The 19,785-nt window shown below is 36.2% G+C and overlaps 1 protein-coding gene across 1 annotated transcript in view; it reads left to right on the forward strand.

Annotated features, from left to right (window-relative positions):
- Positions 1-19,785, forward strand: part of LOC141363103 (semaphorin-3D-like) — an 87,746-nt gene that overhangs the window by 58,614 nt on the left and 9,347 nt on the right. The window contains exons 3-11 of the mRNA XM_073865638.1: positions 8,103-8,263; positions 12,722-12,784; positions 13,093-13,212; positions 13,336-13,429; positions 16,398-16,526; positions 16,905-17,047; positions 17,342-17,456; positions 19,046-19,115; positions 19,488-19,632. Coding sequence (XP_073721739.1) covers positions 8,103-8,263; positions 12,722-12,784; positions 13,093-13,212; positions 13,336-13,429; positions 16,398-16,526; positions 16,905-17,047; positions 17,342-17,456; positions 19,046-19,115; positions 19,488-19,632 — 1,040 coding nt within the window. The remainder of the gene's footprint in view (positions 1-8,102; positions 8,264-12,721; positions 12,785-13,092; positions 13,213-13,335; positions 13,430-16,397; positions 16,527-16,904; positions 17,048-17,341; positions 17,457-19,045; positions 19,116-19,487; positions 19,633-19,785) is intronic.

The following is a 19,785-nucleotide window of genomic DNA, read 5'->3' on the forward strand; positions in this document are numbered from 1 at the left end:
TATACGCACTATATGTAATGTTGTCTTGTCTTTCTTTCCTTTTTGGATCAGTGCTTGCATTGCTGCACCTTAAAATTGTGCCAAGGTACAGTAGGAAGCACACTTTTGTTGTTGTGTGTTCCCTACAGCACACGTTAATTAAATTGTTATTACAGTTCACGAGTCAAGTTTTATTAACTTCATATGGAGTGTTTGAGTCATTACAGATGGGACAAAAGCGAAGCCAGAACAACGAGAATCAACAAGAATATAGAAAATATATTGTAGGACCTCAGAGAAGAATCTGTTTAATATTTATATTTAGGAAAATTGCTTGATGGCAAATGTTTTTTTATCCTATCCTATCCTGGTTTGCTGATTCTGTTCATGGAAGTCTTTTGTCTGAAAGATGCCTGAGAAGTCTGTCTTGGATTAGCTGCACGGCAGGCCAACAGATGTAAGTCTGCGTGCTGTTGGAAAGATTGATGTTGGTTAGTGTAGACACGCATCTCTTGCCTCAGCAGATGGGAAAGATCTTCATGTCCAGGTTTACCTACATGTTGATGTTGATATCGTCCAGTGGTTTGCTTACTCAAGTGTTGGTGAGCAGATGCAGATGACGGTCGGGGGATTTTTCTTGATGGAGATTTCTTCCCCGTGCGTCTGGAAGTTTTGCGCTGCCAGGGTGCCAACACAAACCCAGCATTCCTGTCAATCAAGATTTGCGTCCAATTACAGGCCACCGGTGCGATCAACGCTTGATGAAATCTGAGATAAGAACGGATGTGACTCCCCACTGAAAGATGAGTGAAAGTGTCAGCGACCTCAACCAACAATCCCTCATCTAACTAATCACCATTCACTATAATGACTATTAAACCTCACTGAGTCAAAGATCTGTCCGTCTCTTTCTTTCTTTCTTTCTCTCTTTCTTTCTTTCTTTCTTTCTTTCTTTCTTTCTTTCTTTCTTTCTTTCTTTCTTTCTTTCTTTCTGTCTGTATTTCTTTTCTCTTTCTTTCTTGTATATGTCTGTCTTTTTTCTATCTGTCTGTCTGTCTGTCTGTCCGTCCATCCGCCCGCCCATTCGTCCATGTCTGTCTGTTTCTCCCTTCCTTTTTTCTTTCTTTGTTTCTTTCCTTCTTTCTTTCTTCCTTTTTTTCTTTCTCTGTGCGTCTGTGTGTCTGTCTGTTTTTCTTTCTTCCTTTCCCTTATATATCTGTCTTTTTTCTGTCTGTCTGTCCATCTATCTCTGTTTGTCTGTCTGTGTCTATTTCTTTCTGTATTTCTTTCTTAATTTTTCTATCAATCTGTCTGTATTTGTTTTTTCTTTCTTTCTTGTATTTGTCTGTCTTTTTTCTATCTATCTATCTATCTATCTATCTATCTATCTATCTATCTATCTATCTATCTATCTATCTATCTATCTATCTATCTATCTATCTATCTATCTATCTATCTATCTCTGTTTGTCGGTGTGTGTCTATTTCTTTCTTTCTTTCTTTCTTTCTTTCTTTCTTTCTTTCTTTCTTTCTTTCTTTCGTTCGTTCGTTAGTTCGTTCGTTCTTTGTTCGTTCGTTCGTTCGTTCGTTCGTACGTACGTATGTACGTCTGTCTGTCTGTCTGTCTGTTTGTTCTTTATTTCTTTCGTCCTTTCTTTTATCTATCTATCTATCTATCTATCTATCTATCTATCTATCTATCTATCTATCTATCTATCTATCTATCTATCTATCTATCTATCTATCTATCTATCTATCTATCTATCTATCTATCTATCTATCTCTGTTTGTCGGTGTGTGTCTATTTCTTTCTTTCTTTCTTTCTTTCTTTCTTTCTTTCTTTCTTTCTTTCTTTCTTTCTTTCTTTCTTTCTTTCTTTCTTTCTTTCGTTCGTTCGTTTGTTCGTTCGTTCTTCCGTTCGTTCGTTCGTTCGTTCGTTCGTTCGATAGATAGATAGATAGATAGATAGATAGATAGATAGATAGATAGATAGATAGATAGATAGATAGATAGATAGATATGTCTGTCTTTTTTCTATCTGTCTGTCTGTCTGTCCGTCTGTTTGTCTGTGTGTGTGTATTTCTTTCTTTCTTTCTTTCTTACTAGTGGTATTTCTTTCTTTCTTTTTATATCAATCTGTCTGTGTCTCCCTTCTTTCTTTATTTATTTCTTTGTCTGTCTATCTGTATTTTTTTCTTCATTTCTTTTATATATCCGTCTTTTTTCAGTCTGTCTGTCCATCCATCATCCATCTATCTATCTCTGTTTGTATGTCTGTGCTTCTGTGTTTCTTTCTTTCTTTTTTTTATCAATCTGTTTGTATTTATTTTTTTCTTTCTTTTTTATGTTTATGTCTGTCTTTTATTTATCTATCTGTCTGTCTGTCTGTCTGTCCGTCCGTCCACATCTTCCTTTTTTCTTTCCTTCATTCTTTTTTGTATATATCTGGTATCTCTTTGTCTGTCTGTCTTTTTGTCTGTCTGTCCGTCAATGTCTGTCTGTGTCTTCCTTTTTTCTTTCTTTTTTGTATATGTCTGGTTTCTATTTACCTGTCTGTCTGTCTGTCTGTTTGTCCATCCATCGATCCATCCATCCGTCTGTCTGTCTGTGTCTTTCATTCTTTCTTTCTGTATGTTTTTCTTTCTTTCTTGTATATGTCTGGTATCTATCTACCTACCTATCTATCCATCCATCCATCCGTCTGTCTGTATCTTTCTTTCTTTCTTTCTTTCTTTCTTTCTTTCTTTCTTTCTTTCTTTACATTACTGCTCAGTAACATACAGATTGGACATCACAATAGTCTGATTAAAATCTTTCATGCATCCAGAGTCCCACAGCAGATCTTGTAAAGTTACTGAGCTGTCTCAAACAAGCAGCATCTGTGCTCCAATGCAGACACTCCCCTTAATTTCCCAGCATCGCCCTTCTGTGATTTTCACCCGTCACTCTTCATTTCCATTGACCTCTGACCTCCTTTGATAAGCATGGGATTGTTACAGGTGTTTGGCGAAGCTCCAGTGTAGATCACGAACGGTTTGCGTCAAACACCAGAACTCTCACGTTAATGATCTCTCAGCGCTGTGAACTCGCCATTGACCACTCCAAACACGCCAGGAATAAACAACTCTGGACTTCATTTTTAGGATTAAGTTCTGAGTAATAGTGGATTTGTGAAGATGGGTTCATTAAAGAGGGCATGTTTGGAAATAAAAGCTCAGCGGTAAATTGAATTCTGGGTGGGCTAATCCATTTTAGAACCTAATCCACGAGTTTTGGTGCGCAAGCGAGATGTGAGCTCTGACCCTTTAAATCTTTCAGCAGCTTGGCTTTTGAAACACTTAATACTTATACTGAATAAAAAAGACCTGTAGTCACATAGCTGATGAATGGAAAGTCTACTGAAGTGTGACATTGGATGAAGACCAAACCAAAAAGTTTCTAAAGTTTTACTCTAATTGGTGTCCCATATCTTTATTTAGAGGCGATTATCAAATCTGTGTAAATTCAAACTTGATCTTATGGGAATTCTTTATGAGTTGGCTAATTTGTACGTAATCATTCATACATAAACATTTTTACAAATTACTCTGTAAAGTTGCGTTTTAAGTCCTATTTTGTACCATTTGCATGAGTTCACGGGTGCCCATTCTTCTTGAAATTCCTAAATAATTAAATGTCAAAAATAGTTGATGTTGAAGTTAAACATTTATGGATGAAACAAAACAATATTGTCTTCAATTTTAAACACTATTTATTTGTTGCTCTTGGTTTGGGTGATGCAATACCCCTGGACGCAAATAGCTAAACAACAAGCAGCTTATTAAACTTCATAAAAAGTAACAATGAACAGCATTACGTTATATTGTCATTTCTAATGAGCACATTTTGACTTTGAACATTTATTGAATTGAACATGTTACAAAATACAGTACAAGGGCTCTTTGTATGATAATCTTTGATGTATTCCAGCTAGACCAGATGTTTTATGTCAGTCTTCATCAACATCTTACAGACCTTATTTGAATAAATATGTACATTAGCATGTTGCATGTTTGGTTTCTATGTATGATGTTTATAAACCACATGTTCAGTTATGACTTGTAATAGTTTATTCTGATTGGTCAGTTGTGACATTTGGCATGGTCCCTGGAGGTTTATCATTCAAGGTTTAGTTTGCAATAACAACCCATCATCTCTTACTAGCTGTTTAAATCATCACATTATGTGTAGATGTCGAAAATGTTTGGATCTTGTGGGGTTGGGACACAATAAATGAAACCATTTCCTCTAGGACTCTCGCTAAGTCTCGTAAAGTCAATACAACTTAAGACGTGGATAACCGGAGTATTAGGTTTTGTGCAATCATAACATTTGATATGAGCTATACAATGTTTTGGCAACTTAGTGCAACAAAAGCCAGGAACAATTTGTCCTATCATGCTGATAAGGGACCCGATGGACAGGGTGGAGCGAGAACCAGATGTGTCTTTGCAAGAGATGCGAGGAAAGGAACCTTCTGTGGCCATGCTTGTTTTCAAACCTGAGTAATGAAAATGTAAAGGATGTGTTAAGGATGTGGGTGGGATGGGATTTTCCTTAGAAATCCAGATAAAACGACAGTGTGGGAAACATTTCTGATCCAGCGCATGACACGCGAACAACACAAGCTAGACTTTTTAATGATATGATCTCACTGAAATGTTTCTTTTGGCGATTCTGAAAATCATGCATGTCTAGCCAGATGGTGTCATGGAAAGGGAAACGCTTATCGGAGAGTTTCACACATCTGAATGTGAATGTTAATGATCATAAAATCTTTAAAAGTGTACTGAATTCAGATTATCTCAGTAGGTGTTCTGAGAATCATTCAGTTTAAAAAATGATGCATGAGCGATACTAAAATGGACCAAAGTCCAGTTTTTTCCTAACTTGCAAACCATTGCGATATTTCGATATGCCCATTTTGCTTTATTCTAATCTTTTTCAATATATCTTGCTGAATGAAAGCCGAAAGCACAATGATTTCAGCAGGTGCCATGATTTGTTTATTGGCCTTTGTGCTAATTGAGTTTCATGATGGATAACATCAACATGCCCCAATTAAAGGATTTATTTTGTTGGTAAGAAATCACTTTTGTCATGTAAAGAATTCCTTTAATCTTATACAATGTGGAGCTTTAATGGACGATGGATGTTAAGGCACATTGAAACAGGAAGACATGTGAAATGTAATCCGGCAAAGAGTTTGTATTACATTAATCACTAATCCTAATTGCATTCATGTTAATTACATACAGAAGTTCAGTAATTAACTCAATGGATTGTAATGAATCTCATTCAAAGAGGTTTTTCTTTTGTAATGAATTAAACATTTAAAGCATGACCCCAGGATAAAGATCAAACTCATGCGTTTTTTTCCCTTTAGCTAGTGAAAGGCATGCAAAAGAGACAGATGCACAATAACAGATGTAAGGCAATAATTCACCAAAAATTTACATTTTCTATGAGAAAATATTGAAATCATTTACACTCTAGACAGTCTTTTTTGTCTAATTATAAATACAGAAAAGTTTTGTTTACATAAGTATTATTCAAATAAATATTACAGTAATAAATTGTAATTTAATGAAATTGAAATTAAAAACGTAACTTTTTTGGGGAATATTGTGACATTTCACTTATGTGTGAGCTTCATTATATTTTAGAAATTAACTCAATCTCTTCCCCTCCTTAAAACGATCTCTCTTTACTTCACAGGGAACGGCGAGAGGGCCGAAAAAACTGATTCAAGTCCAGCCAAACTTTTTTCTCATTTTATTAATATGTTTGTTTTTGCTTTTTGGCCCTGTGAATTTTAAAAAGTTAAAATTAAATTTAATGAAATATCATTTGTAATTATGAATTTAAGTCAAGACAAGATGTAGGGTTACATTAAATGTAATAGTTAAAATATAAATAAATAAATCACAAATATATTTATAATTAAACATGTTTACAATTTTATATCACCCTGTAGCCCAAGACAGCTTGCCCACTGAAGCTAAGCAGGGCTGAGCCTGGTCAGTACTTGGATGGGAGACCACCTGGGAAAACCAGGTTGCTGCTGGTAGTGGTGTTAGTGAGACCAGCAGGGGGTGCTCACCCTGTGGTCTGTGTGGGTCCTAACACCCCAGTATAGTGATGGGGACACTATACTGTCAAAAAAGCACCGTCCTTCGGATGAGACGTTAAACCGAGGTCCTGACTCTCTGTGGTCATTAAAAATCCCAGGATGTCCTTCGAAAAAGAGTAGGGGTGTGCCCCGGCATCCTGGCCAAACTTGCCCATTGGCCTACTAATCATCCCTCATACTAATTGGCTATATCACTCGGTCTCCTCTCCACTAATAAGCTGGTGTGTGGTGAGCGGTCTGGCGCAATATGGCTGCCGTCGCATCATCCAGGTGGATGCTGCACATTGGTGGTGGTTGAGGAGATTCCCCCGTTCATATGTAAAGCGCTTTGAGTACTGAGAAAAGCGCTATATAAATGTAAGGTATTATTATTATTATTTTTATTATTATATATATATAAAAAACATTTCATTCTATCTATATTTTTTCCTCTGCTTATAAACTCTTGAATATGGATATTTTTCTTCAAAAATATTTTTTAAGCAAAAAGCTGACATAAATGCATTTTTATGAAGAAATTTTGTTAGAGATCAGATTTAGAATGATTATCAAAACATACAGAGTTTAAAATTAGTTAAAACTTTTGCTTCAGTTTTTTTATAAATTGGGTAAGGGTAAACTAGTGGACAATACCGGTATTACAGATTAACATAAAAATTAATCAGGAACACGTTTTTTTAATGCAAATGTTTTCTTTTAATTTACGAGATAACTTGTCAATGGCGGAGAAGAGTTAAATATAATAATAATAATAATAATTTTACATAATAGTACATTTCATTGATAATTTTTGCTTGCTTTTCATGTAATTTTCAAACAAATTTTAAAACGACATTGCACGGTTAATTTTGTTTAAGCAATAAATAAACATTGACTGAGTTATTAAAATACTAAATGTCAGAATTTTTCTGCTTAATAAAAAACTGTGAATCATTAAAACATCACCTAGATGTGAGCAGCTGGAGAGATTGTGTGACACAAATGTGCTCTCTAGTCCTTGTGCCCTAGACCTCGCTTTTATTAGTACCAGCCAGGGCAGGGCTAAGCGTGAGGCAAAGAAAACATCTGTCAGAGTTTATTATGAACCCATCGTGCCCGACACCTCCAAAAATTTGCTTAAGTTAAATTGCTTGTCGACATATAATCACACACTTTTCTGCTTTGCCTGCGAATATGTATGTCAGAGAGATTTCCCCTTGGAATTGTGGGTAACACTTGAGTGCCGCTGTCAAGAAACAGCGTTTAAGGTTAATTAGCTCTTATTCTGAAAGTTGTTTTATTGCCTTTTACAAATCATGAGAAAAAAATGAGGGGAATGATATTCAATTTCTTGGATACGAGCATGCCTCAGTATGTTTACACAAGTATTGCATTTTTTGATGCAATTAAAACTATTTTGACTCGCATAGGCATAGAGTTAAAAGGGTTTTAAATGTTGCAGAAGTTTAAAGGTGCTGTGTGTAAATTTTAGCGGCATCTAGTGGTGAGGTTGAGAGAGAGTCCTCTGCTTATCCCTCGCTTTTGAAACGCAACGAGAAGCTACGGTAGCCGCCACCAGAAAACATGTCATTGTTGGAGACAACTTAGTAAAAAAAGTTTGTCCGTTAAGGGCTTCTGTAGAAAAATGGCGGCATAAAATGGCGACTTCCACGTAAGGGGACCCTCTGTGTAGATAAAAACGTCTCATTCTAAGGTAATAAAAACATAACGGTTCATTATGAAAGGTCTTTATACACCCCTGATAATATGGTTTTGTATATTATTTTGCATTTCTGTCAAGAGATCCTTCTAAAAATTACACACTGCACCTTTAATACTAATACTAGATGCTTGCCATATAACAACAACTTTAACTGGATCCATTGTGCATCAGTTGAATGTGCCAAAATGTCTCACAGGAAAGTATTAAAGTTTTATCTGTTTCCTTAAAGCAATCTGTTCTTCTTTGACAGAGCTGAGGTCGAGGAACAGCTCGGCTGTGTTTTGGGATGGCGGAGAAGGTGGAGCGTACCAGGCTTTACTGCTGGATGAAGATCGCGGATGGCTGCTGGTTGGAGGCAAAGACCACATCTATATGTTGAATTCTGACAGTCTCACCCAACCGGCACGCAAGGTCAGAAATCCCAAACCATCACCTTAATCTGTCAGCATAATATGAACACATTTCCCATTTTCATCATAATGGCCTTACTGAGGTCAAAGGTTAAATAAACTCTTTAAATGCATTTGTCGACTGCTGTGGATTACCATTGTTAATAATGATGATTCAGTTTTTAATAAAACATATGGCCATCTTGTATGCAAAGTTTTGCAATAGTGCACATGCATTGTATTTGTTTTTATACATTTACGCATTTGGCATCCAAAGTGCTAGTGCATTCAAGCTACACATACATGTGTTTTCATTGGGATTGAACCTATGACATTTCTAAGTGAGCTTCAGAAGTCCATCATCACATTAAGCATACTTCATAATCCTATAGACGTACATGCATTTGATTTCACATGTGAAATATTTCAAGCTGGCTTGTGTAAATGATGACATCATCCATGAGGTCACTTCACATGCGTGATCTTCATTAAGAAATCAAGCAGTCAGATTGTTGATACAATTATATTAATACAGTGTGCTGATTGTGATGATCAGGTCAATACCTGCACACAGTTTCCATGTGGAAACCATCACAATTTGTAAGGCATGTCGTTGCTTGACTAATTATATGAACACACATGATGAACAGATGAGGATGTCAGTCTGCGTACATTTTTTAAAGGAACATTAATGTGATGTATAAATATTCAAGAGTCAGTCTAGTTATTCAGCTCAATTTATTTAGGTGTAGTTAGGCAATGAAATTGTTAAAGTATAACTTTGCCCCAAAAATGAAAATTTACTGATTATTTACTCTTCTAGGTTTCTATTTCTTTCTTCACGTGAACATACTATAATAAAAAATATCCTGGCTCTACCTTGCTTTATAAAGGGATTTAAAGCTTCAAAAAGTGGTACTATTTATCATAAAAGTAGTTCATATAACTTCAGTGGGTTTATATAATTAAAAATTATCACATTTTAAGATTTTAGTGATAGTTATGACACATATGTTATGTAAACAGACAATAAACAGGTCTACATTTAAAAATGGCAGCATTCGAAATCTCATTCATTCTCATGTGTATAATGACAAGTCGCCATTTGTGTCATGACGAAACACACAGTCACGACTGGGGGCGTCACAATGATTAAATAATCGTCTCGTTGCAATTGTTTGACCACATCGCAATGATTTCAGATCACCGCGATGATTGCAGATCTCCTTAAAAACACAAAGGGGAGCTACAGCGCCTGTATAAACGAGAATCAGATTACTTTTAAAAATGTGTTATGTGTATAAATATTTACTGTCAGAAAAAACTTGCAAAAGATTTAATTTAAATAATCACAACAATCTGTGAAAATTATTTCACAAACAAAAAATGTATGAGATTTAAATGTCAAAGGAATAAACAGGCAACTAATCGTCATAATCGTCACAATTTATTAAACATTTAAACGTCAGCCAAATTTCATAATCGTGACAGCCCTAGTCACGACACATGTGATCTCAAGTTTTTTCTTTAAATGTTGAATATAGTATATAATGACCCTTAAAGGGATAGTTCACCATAAAATTATAATTCTGTCATAGTATTTTTTATCATACTATGAAAGTCAGTAGGGCCCAGATTTGCTTGGTTAGAATTTTTTTAAATGTAATCTTTTGAGGTGATAAATTTTCATTTTTTTTAACTCTTTCGCTGCCAGCGTTTTTTTTTTAAAGTTGCCAGCCAGTGCCAGCATTTTTCGTGATTTTCAGAAAAGTTTAATGCCTTCCAGAAAATGTTCTTAACCTCTTAAACCCTGAGGACCCAGTCCCGGGTACAAAATTTCGTATTTTGACTCAAATAAAATATTCTTTTAATCTTTAATGATCCATCATGGACCCCAGTAACACATATGAGATACTGTTTGAAAGCTTAGACTCTCTACTTTCTCCAGATATGCATCACTTTGAGAAATCTTTTACTGTAAGAAAGTTATTTACACTTAATTTACACTATCACCCCCCCCATAATTTTTTATATGATTTAATATTCACATATTTCATATTTTTCAAGTATGACAAACATGGGCAAGTCTTATATCAAATGAAAGCTCTCATTCTCAGGAATAAGGCTACAGCGTTATTTTTGTTCTTTTGTCAACACATATCCAACAATAGTTGAATGAATAATAAGGTAAAAAATCGTCTTTTGTAAACATATGGGAAAATTGAGTGTGGACTGCCTCAGATAGCACAGATAGCCACAAATGATACACCATCTTTTCTCTTAGGTCCTACTCTAAAAAATGAGTCCATTCACAGCATTTTCTTAGGTTGTGTGCATGAATAATCCCTTGTTATTTATTATATGTCCAAAACAAAAAATTAACATTTATATGAAAAATGTATTTTCGGACACTTCAGTAAAATGAAAATAACTTTTGAATGCGACATGCTAAAGAGATCATTCTTTTTTTGTGTGTTTACTGTCTGCTGCTGGTAACAACCAGAACTGTCTGCAGTCTGCTAGAGCACACAGAACCAGAGTTATACACTATCAAAGGCAGTATTTACAACATAAAAAAAGAAAATTTGGTGTTTCCTCATATGAAAAACAACATAAATAACACTATTTGTCACAAACAGCAGCTTTTTATGTAACTTCAAAGGGTTTTCTTTAAAATGATATAAAGCAATTGCATTTATTCCACTGTATGTGGTTATGGTAGCACTTTAAATGTTTTTTGGCAGAAATTTAACTCCATAAGCGTATTATTCCTCCCATCAGTTGGAGTAAAATAACTTTTGCATAGATTATGATAGAGAAAAAAATCTTTTTTCCTCTGTAAGCTGGCAATTGCTGGAATCAAACAAAACTGTCTGCAGGGAGCTGAGGCACTCAGGGCCAGAGTTATACACTTTTAAATAAAAACTTTAGAAAAAAAACATCAAAAAGCGCCTATTTATTTTTGTGTTTATTAGAGGACTGACATCACATACAACCATGTTTAGCACTTTCAACAGTGTTTTATGTAATTTCAAAGGGTTTCCTGTAAAATGATACCAAACATTTGTATGTAAACCTCTGCATGTGGGTATGGGAAGCTTTTGAAATTGGGTAGACCAAATCCAGGCGAAAATCCCCAAAATAGCTTCAGGGTGGAAGAAGTTAAATGTATAAACATAAAATATATCAAATGAAAGAAGAGACACTCTGCTTTCAAACTAAAAACGTTTCATCATACCTTTATTAGTTCTCTAACCCTAACCTCTTAAAAATAGGTAGGTTTCTTCAAAGAGATAGAGATCCCATTCAGCCGATCCTTAAAATATACACAGATTTTTTACTCTATGTGGGTTCACACCAGCCGCGTTTGAGGGGTCAAATTCGCGCCTACCACGTCTAGTTTGCCGCTTGAACACTTTGAGTTTACTCGCTTCATTCACATGTGAAATCTGCGCGTAAAATATTCTAGTTATCAAGACATTCAGGCGAAAATTTGCATCACAAGTGGGGCTTTTGCGACTCGCTTCCTGTATTAACGTCACTATTCACGCCACTATTCACTATTCACGCAAGCTCCTGATTAAATATCGTGGCACGTTTTTCCGCCAAAGCGCAAATTTTTCAACTCGCGTGTTTCCCGCGGCAATGCTCAATTCGCGCCATTCGCGTGAACTAGATGCGCGAATGAGGTGTAATCGCATACCACGCCACGCTAAACCCCTCATTCGGAATGCATCTTCACATTGACTTAACATTGAAATCACTCGCGCTTGACGCCTCTACCGCAACTGGTGTTAACGCAGAATTACACGTGAGGGTTATTTCCAGGTTGCATATGTTGCGTACAATAGCGGTATTGCGGAAAGCCGGAAATAATCGTCATTGCCAGGAAAGCGTTTTCTCATAATTTACGAGTTAATTTGTCAATGGCGGCGAAAGAGTTAAAAGTTCAGCCAAAAATGACATACATTATGTAGCCATATGACATTTCAAACCCATACACTTTTATTTTTACCATGAATACATGTTTTTAAAGAATCTTTATTTTGTGTTTTTTCATACAAGGTCAAACAATATTGACCACAAACACACTATAAAATATATAAGTGATCCATACGCTATATATTTATAGCCTACTGAAGGCATACATCTTTGCTAAATGTTATTTACAAACAGTCACTTGTGGAAACTTCTCAGATGTTCATAAATGTGTTAAAAATGCATTAAGATTCTCATTTTCTCACAAAAATCTCATATCTCAAAACATAAAAACAAGCAATTTGTGTTTAGAAACTCAACATATACTGTAAATAGTAAAGTTTGACACAATATTTATTTTGAGCTGAATTGTTCCTTTAATTCCATTGCTTTAATGCAAGGAAGCATTCAAGCACACAGCGTTCCTTGCTTTAGAGACGACCCTGATATGCAAAAGTCATTAGTTATTGTGTTATGCAATGATATTTTATTTTATTTTTAGATTGACTGGCCAGCTGCGCAGGAAAACATTGAACGCTGCAAATACGCTGGAAAGAATTTGTTGGTAAGCTGCTAAAACTTTAATAGGGGTTTAAAGCTGGGTAAAGAAAAAAGCCTTCATGAACCCACCTGTTGGTACGATGCAAGTTTTCTCAGAGACTAAGACAAGAATAAAGCATAAGATTTTATATTTATAGCTCCATGGGGAGATATTTCCATTGTAAGTCTTAAGGGATGGGAAAGTCTTCTTTTTAACATAATTCTCCTCAGCAGTAACATCAGTAGGTGCATTACTAGATGATTTATATTATCTATTATCTCCGATACTCTTTCAACTCACACTTTAAATCACACACCGCATGCATCCCACAGACAGACTGTGCAAACTACGTAAGACTCCTGCAGCCTTTCAACAAAACCCACGTGTATGTATGCGGGACCGGCGCGTTTCACCCGCAATGCACCTACGTCGACCTCGGACACAATTTTGAGGTAAGCAGAGAAATATTTAGCACTTACAGGGGACCCGATGCCCCGCTGAGTGTTGTTGACTGTAAAGCTAAACTAACAATGAGGTTAATGGTGCAAGAAGTGTGACCGGTTTCTGTGTTTTAGAAACCAACGTTCCGCCTCCTCAGCCACACTGTCGAATCCGGACGAGGAAAATGTCCTTTCAGTCCGCAAGAACCCTTTACCGCACAACTGTCAGGTGAGTTTTGTGAACCTATATTACAAGGCGTCAAATCCCAAAACATGGTCAAACGCTATAAACATGCAACGGTACCCCAAGGGCGTCGAATTAGGAACTTTATTGCTTTTAATGTGAAACCACTAGCGTAAAAGCTGGATAATTTGTCTTGTTCTGGAAACATAAATATTTATAAAACATGCAAAGAAATAAATGCAACTTTATTTGATACACAAGTCAAATACCTGAAAGCAAAGAAGTACTTTGCATGTCATCAGGTGACGCTAAAGGGGATTACCATGAATGTTAAAATGCGACACCTATTGGCATCTTCATAGTGAATCAGATTGCACATTAAAAAATTATGCTAATGTGTTAAAAAGTGACACCCAGGGGTACCGTTGACATCGTCACAGAGACCCTGCATTGCTTTTTGATGCCTTCACTCTCTGAAAAAAAGTATAAGAAGGTACAAAAGTTGTCATTGGGGCGGTACTAGGGATGCAAGATATATCGGCCGACATATCGTTATCGGCCGATAACTCCTTATTTTTAATATTATCGGTTATCGGTCTGATAGCAAAATTAGGCCGATAAATGAAAGTCGATAAATGATGGATTATTTTGGTTTGTTGAACCACTTCACTTGCTCATTGCTGGCCATGTAACACAGTCTCACCCCATGTCGTCAATATTTGACGACACTTGACCATTCGTCAATATGTGACGCGGAGGGTATACCTTTCGCGTCATTTTTTGACGAACTGGGGACTTCAATACTATTACGTTCCTTGCATTCTCTTCTCCTATTTTCTTACCATTTTCGCGTCGATTTAGGGTTAGATTACGCAAAATTAAACAGTGTACGCGAAATTAAACAGTGTACGCGAAATTAAACAGTTGTCACCTGGCGTTGGGGTTAGAAACAGTTGTCACCTGGCGTTGGGGTTAGAGTTAGGTTTGGGTAGGGATGTCATTATGTAAATCTAACCCTAAACCGACGCGAAAATGGTAAGAAAATAGGAGAAGAGAATGCAACGGACGTAATAGTATTGAAGTCCCCAGTTCGTCAAAAAATGACACGAAAGGTATACCCTCCGCGTCACATATTGACGAATGGTCAAGTGTCGTCAAATATTGACGACATGGGGTGAGACTGGGTTGGGCCATGTGGAGTTTTGATTGGTGCTTTCTGTGACATAGCCCGAAGATGACACGTTACGGGCTTAAAAAGAGTATGCTAGTCTAGTGCAAAGACAAGATGTCCGCGGTCTGGGAGTTTTTCATTGTGAAATTAATATGAATATTTATTGGCCTATATATATCGGTTATCGGCCCCCAAATATAAAGAGTTATCGGTTATCGGTATCGGCCAAAATGTCCATATCGGTGCATCCCTAGGCGGTACCTTTTCAAAAAGTACACTTTTGTACCTAAAAAGTGCATATCGGTACTTTAAAGGTACACACTGGCACTTTAGAGGTGCATGAAAAGCACATATATGTTGCAAAATGGTACATATTAAAACCTCTTTCAGGGGGTTACGTATGTAACTGTTGTTCCCTAAGAAGGGAACGAGACGCTGCGTCTCCCTTGACATACTTCCTGCGCCCCTGTAACGCCGTCTTTGGCAATATTTCATATAGCGATATACTTCCTGGCTCCCGCGTCACCCTGTCTTTGTCGTTAAGCCTCACCATTGGTTGAATTTGATATACACATCCATACGCACTTGATACCCCTGGAGGCGTCCCCAAAGTGTCACCGCAGTGACGCAGCGCGAGTTCCCTTGAAAGGGAACTGTAACAATGTATCTTAAAAGGTAACATGATGCTCTCACTTGAAATGTGTCCCCACATTTAGTCCTTGAATTTGAGGGTATTGGACCTGGAAAGTCCTTGAAAGGTATTTGAAGTTAAAGGTGCAGTGTGTAAATTTTAGCGGCATCTAGTGGTGAGGTTACGAATTGCAACCAACGGCTTAGCCCACTGCTCACCCCTCGCTTTCGAAACGCATAGAGAAGCTACGGTCATCGTCGGAGACAAAAATTTTGTCTGTTATGGGCTACTATAGAAATGTGTTGGCACAAAATGGTGACTTCCACGTAAGGGGACCCTCATACATGTAGATAAAAACATCTCATTCTACGGTAATAAAAACATAATGATTCATTATTAATAGGTCTTTATACACCCATGATAATGTAGTTTTGTATACTATATTGCATTTCTGTCAAAAAATCCTTCTAAAAATTACACACTGCACCTTTAAGTAAGCTGTGGGAGTCCCAGTGCCAATTTTGTACCTTTATTTCTGAGAGTGTTGGAAGTGCGAATGTTTTTAAACCCGGGGAACTTTTTCTTACCGTTAACACATCTTAGAATTTTCCCTTGTGGTAATAACTGAACCCATACTCCCAAAAACATCATTCAGCCGTACCGCCCTCAAAAATTACCCATTAGCCCTTCACAGGATGAAATGTGTTCAAAAACTGACCTTTTTTTTTCAATACGTCCATTTGAATCACCGGTAACATTATAACCCACAACCAGATGTTAGTTATGAATGAGGCAATTTGGCTTTTCCCCCAATTAATGGGTTTGTCTCCCATATTAATCTGTCTCTACCAGACACAAATTACACACTCGATTGAAACTATAAAAATGACTCAGGCGCTATTACGATGTGGTCAGGAAATGAAACCCAGCCACAAATGTTATATTTTAGAAAGTGTATGTTTTATACACCCTAGAGGGTCACAGTACATAAAACATATGGTACCCAATTAAAGGCTATTACAGACCTGTTTATGATTTAATGATCCCTTGTGCCGTCGAAATTATTGTAATGTTATATTCACACGGGCTGTGGTAAAAAACATATTTTGATAAAGGTTTCCGAGTCAGAGGGCAGATTCATTACAAATGATGTAGAAAATCATCAGTCATTTTGAGTTACACTGGATCTGTTTTTTGTCATCTTAACACAGGTGGAGATCTGTATGCGGGCACGTCGGTGGACTTTATGGGAACGAATGCCGCCATATTTCGCACGTCTGTGCATAGCAGCAATCAACATTATATACGCACTGAAGCTTACCAGGAACACTGGCTAAACGGTGAGAAGATTAAAAAAAGTTATTATTTGTATATTATTCTATTATAAATGTCAAACAAATAAATTACACAAAATTAAATCATTTGCACTCTTTGTTAGCAGAAAATTGTGCATGTGACTGTATGGTGAAGTCTTGGTATAACTAATACTGTATAATTAATTACATTACAATCGGTAAATTACATTTTGTAATTTATTTATTATAATGAAAATTGCTGTAATTAAATCAAATAATACATTTCACTAATTCAATATTTCATGAAGTTCAGCATTATAGACGTGTCTTGTATGTACAAATAATATAACCTGTTGATATTGTATGTACTGTAGTGTGTATGCAAACATTAATGCACACTTTGTTGTATTTGTCTTTTAACAGAGCCGGAGTTTATAAGATCATATTCAATCCCTGACACACACAGCTTAGATGATGACAAGGTCTACTTCTTCTTTAAAGAGACTGCTGTTGAGTCCAACCAGCTCGACAAACGCGTCTACAGTCGAGTCGCACGCGTCTGCAAGGTGAGCGCCAAGTCACGTCCCATAACCATCCAATAAAAACCATAAATGGATCCAGAAGAGCTTTCGCCTTGAATCAATGCTTCTTTTGTTTGCATTATGAATGGACATGTATTATCCAGAAGAATGATGTATTTAATAATGGATGAATGAAACGCTTGTTTGAGAGGAGTGACATCTAGCAAATGTATTTGATCTTTAATCTGTATGTCAGTCATCTTGTATTAGACATTTTAGGTCGATGGAGATGTACATTAATGTTTACAGTAATATCTTGCATGTTTTTATGTTTGTCAGAATGATATTGGTGGAAAAAGAAGTTTAATAAATCGCTGGAGCACATTTCTAAAAGCCAGACTGGTGTGTTCAGTACCAGGATCTGGAGGAATGGACACACACTTTGATGATCTGGGTATGTTTAATAGGAAATCACATAAAGAATTAAATAAAGAATTTTTTTCTTAAATAAATAAGCTTTCCATTCAGTTATGGTTTGTTATGATATTGGAAAATATGTGGCTGCGATACAACTACAAAATGTGAAAATCTGGAATCTTAAGCATGGTTCACACCAGACGCGGTTGAGGCGGCAAGTGCGAGTGATTTACATGTTAAGTCAATGCAAAGAAATGATTAGGCATCCTGCAGCGCAGATGGTGCGTTCCGCGCGAATTTAGCGTTTCTGCAGGAAACACGCGATTTGAAAAATCTGAACTTCAGCAGATTTCCGCCACGCGTTAACCAATCAGGACCTTGCTGTAGTAGTGACGTGATTACAGGAAGAGAGCGGAGTCTCAGCGGAGTCGCAGAAGCCCCTCCCATGATGTGAATTTCCACGTGGATGTCTCGAATTACTAGAATTTCACGTGCAGATTTCATGCGCGAATGAAGTGAGTGAACTCAAATGTTCAAGCGTCCAACTACGCGAATAGCGCGTTTTTGCCGCCTCTACCGCGGCTGGTGTGAATGCACCATAAGGGTGCAAAAAAATCTAAATATTTATCACTTTTACATTTTTCTAAATTAAGTCCTTAGCAACGCATTACTAATAAATAATATATTTTTTATATATTTACACTAGGAAATTTACAAAATATCTTCATGGACCATTATCTCAATTTAATACCGTAACGATTTTTTGACATAAAAAATTGTTTATTTTGACCCATAAATTGTACAGTATTTTTGGATTTTGTTACAAATATACCCATGCTAACTTATGACTGGTTTTGAGTTATGAATGGTCAAAATGTAATAACTTGCTCTTTTGAAAGGCCTTTCTTTTTTGTCTAATGTCACCCCATGCTGCAAAAAAAAAATTCTCTGGACAAAAATATATTTAAAATATATGCTAAATACATTTTGTAAAAAGTAATGTTCAATTGAATATATTTTTAATGTGGAAATATATTTAGTTTTATTTTAACCTTCAAACAACATATATATATTTTATAAAATGTACATATATTTTGAAGGGCAAACAAATCCCATATGGCAAAAATATATTTTGCAAAAAAAGAATATTTTAAATATACAGTAATTACAAGTTAATTTTATAAAGTATATTTAAAAATATATTTAATTTTAATATTTTCAAGTTCGTAACATAAACAATTTTTTTCTTCCAATGCAACGTAAACATATTTCATAAGGAGGGCTAAATATATTTTTAATGCTTTAAAATGTATTTTTTTTTTCATTTATTTCAAAATATAGATAAAATTGCCAATATATATTTTTTATTTATTTCAAAATATAGATAAAATTGCCTATATATAGGTGTAAATACATTTTTGTAAATATATTTTTAATGCTTTAAAATGTATTTTTTTCATTTATTTCAAAATATAGATAAAATTGCCAATGTGTGTAACTACATTTTTATAAACATATTCCAAAATTTATTTCAGCAAATATATTTTTTGAAATATATTTAAAAATATTTTTTGCCATATGGGACCAGGTTTATTATCCTCTCTTTTCCTTTCATTTTCCTTTCAGAGGACATTTTCCTCCTGGAGACCAAAGATCCTCAGAATCCAGTCATCTACGGCGTCTTTTCCACTTCCAGGTAGGTCCATTACCCATAATCTAACCTCATTCCCCATCAATGTCACATTTATTTACCTCATAGTTCCCACTTTATCATCGTCTCCATCCAAAACTACTGATCGGTCACGTCCAGGTTCTCAGACTTGTTTGCTTCAACAACCTAAATCTGATTACCTTCATTAATCCAATATCAGTATACGCCCTAATATCAACAGTCTGGTCACAGACCGGTCTCCTCCTATCTAAAACGATCCGTCTTGGTTCCCCCTCCCAACCAATAGATACCTTGAGGCTATTCAGAAGGTTCAAAGGTCATCAAGCTTGAGGGACTCTGTTATTTTAACCTGACATCAGACTAATACACGTTTCATTGCGTCTCTGTCTTCAAAAGTTCGGTCTTTAGAGGATCGGCTGTGTGCGTGTACTCGATGGCCTCCATCAGAGCCGCATTCAACGGGCCGTTTGCGCACAAGGAGGGAACCGATTACCGCTGGATGGAGTACAAGGGGAAAATCCCATATCCACGCCCTGGGACGGTGAGTACGCAATAGAGACTTAAAAGTTTAGGGTCACTTGCTTATACTTTATAAAGATTTCTCAATGTTTGAAAATAATAGTAAACTTACTTAGGGTTGGAAATGAAGATATGTATGCGATATCTATCCTAGAGGATGGGAACGGATGACCCT

The sequence above is a fragment of the Misgurnus anguillicaudatus genome, unplaced genomic scaffold (assembly GCF_027580225.2).
Source record: "Misgurnus anguillicaudatus unplaced genomic scaffold, ASM2758022v2 HiC_scaffold_32, whole genome shotgun sequence".
Classification (NCBI taxonomy): Eukaryota; Metazoa; Chordata; class Actinopteri; order Cypriniformes; family Cobitidae; genus Misgurnus; species Misgurnus anguillicaudatus.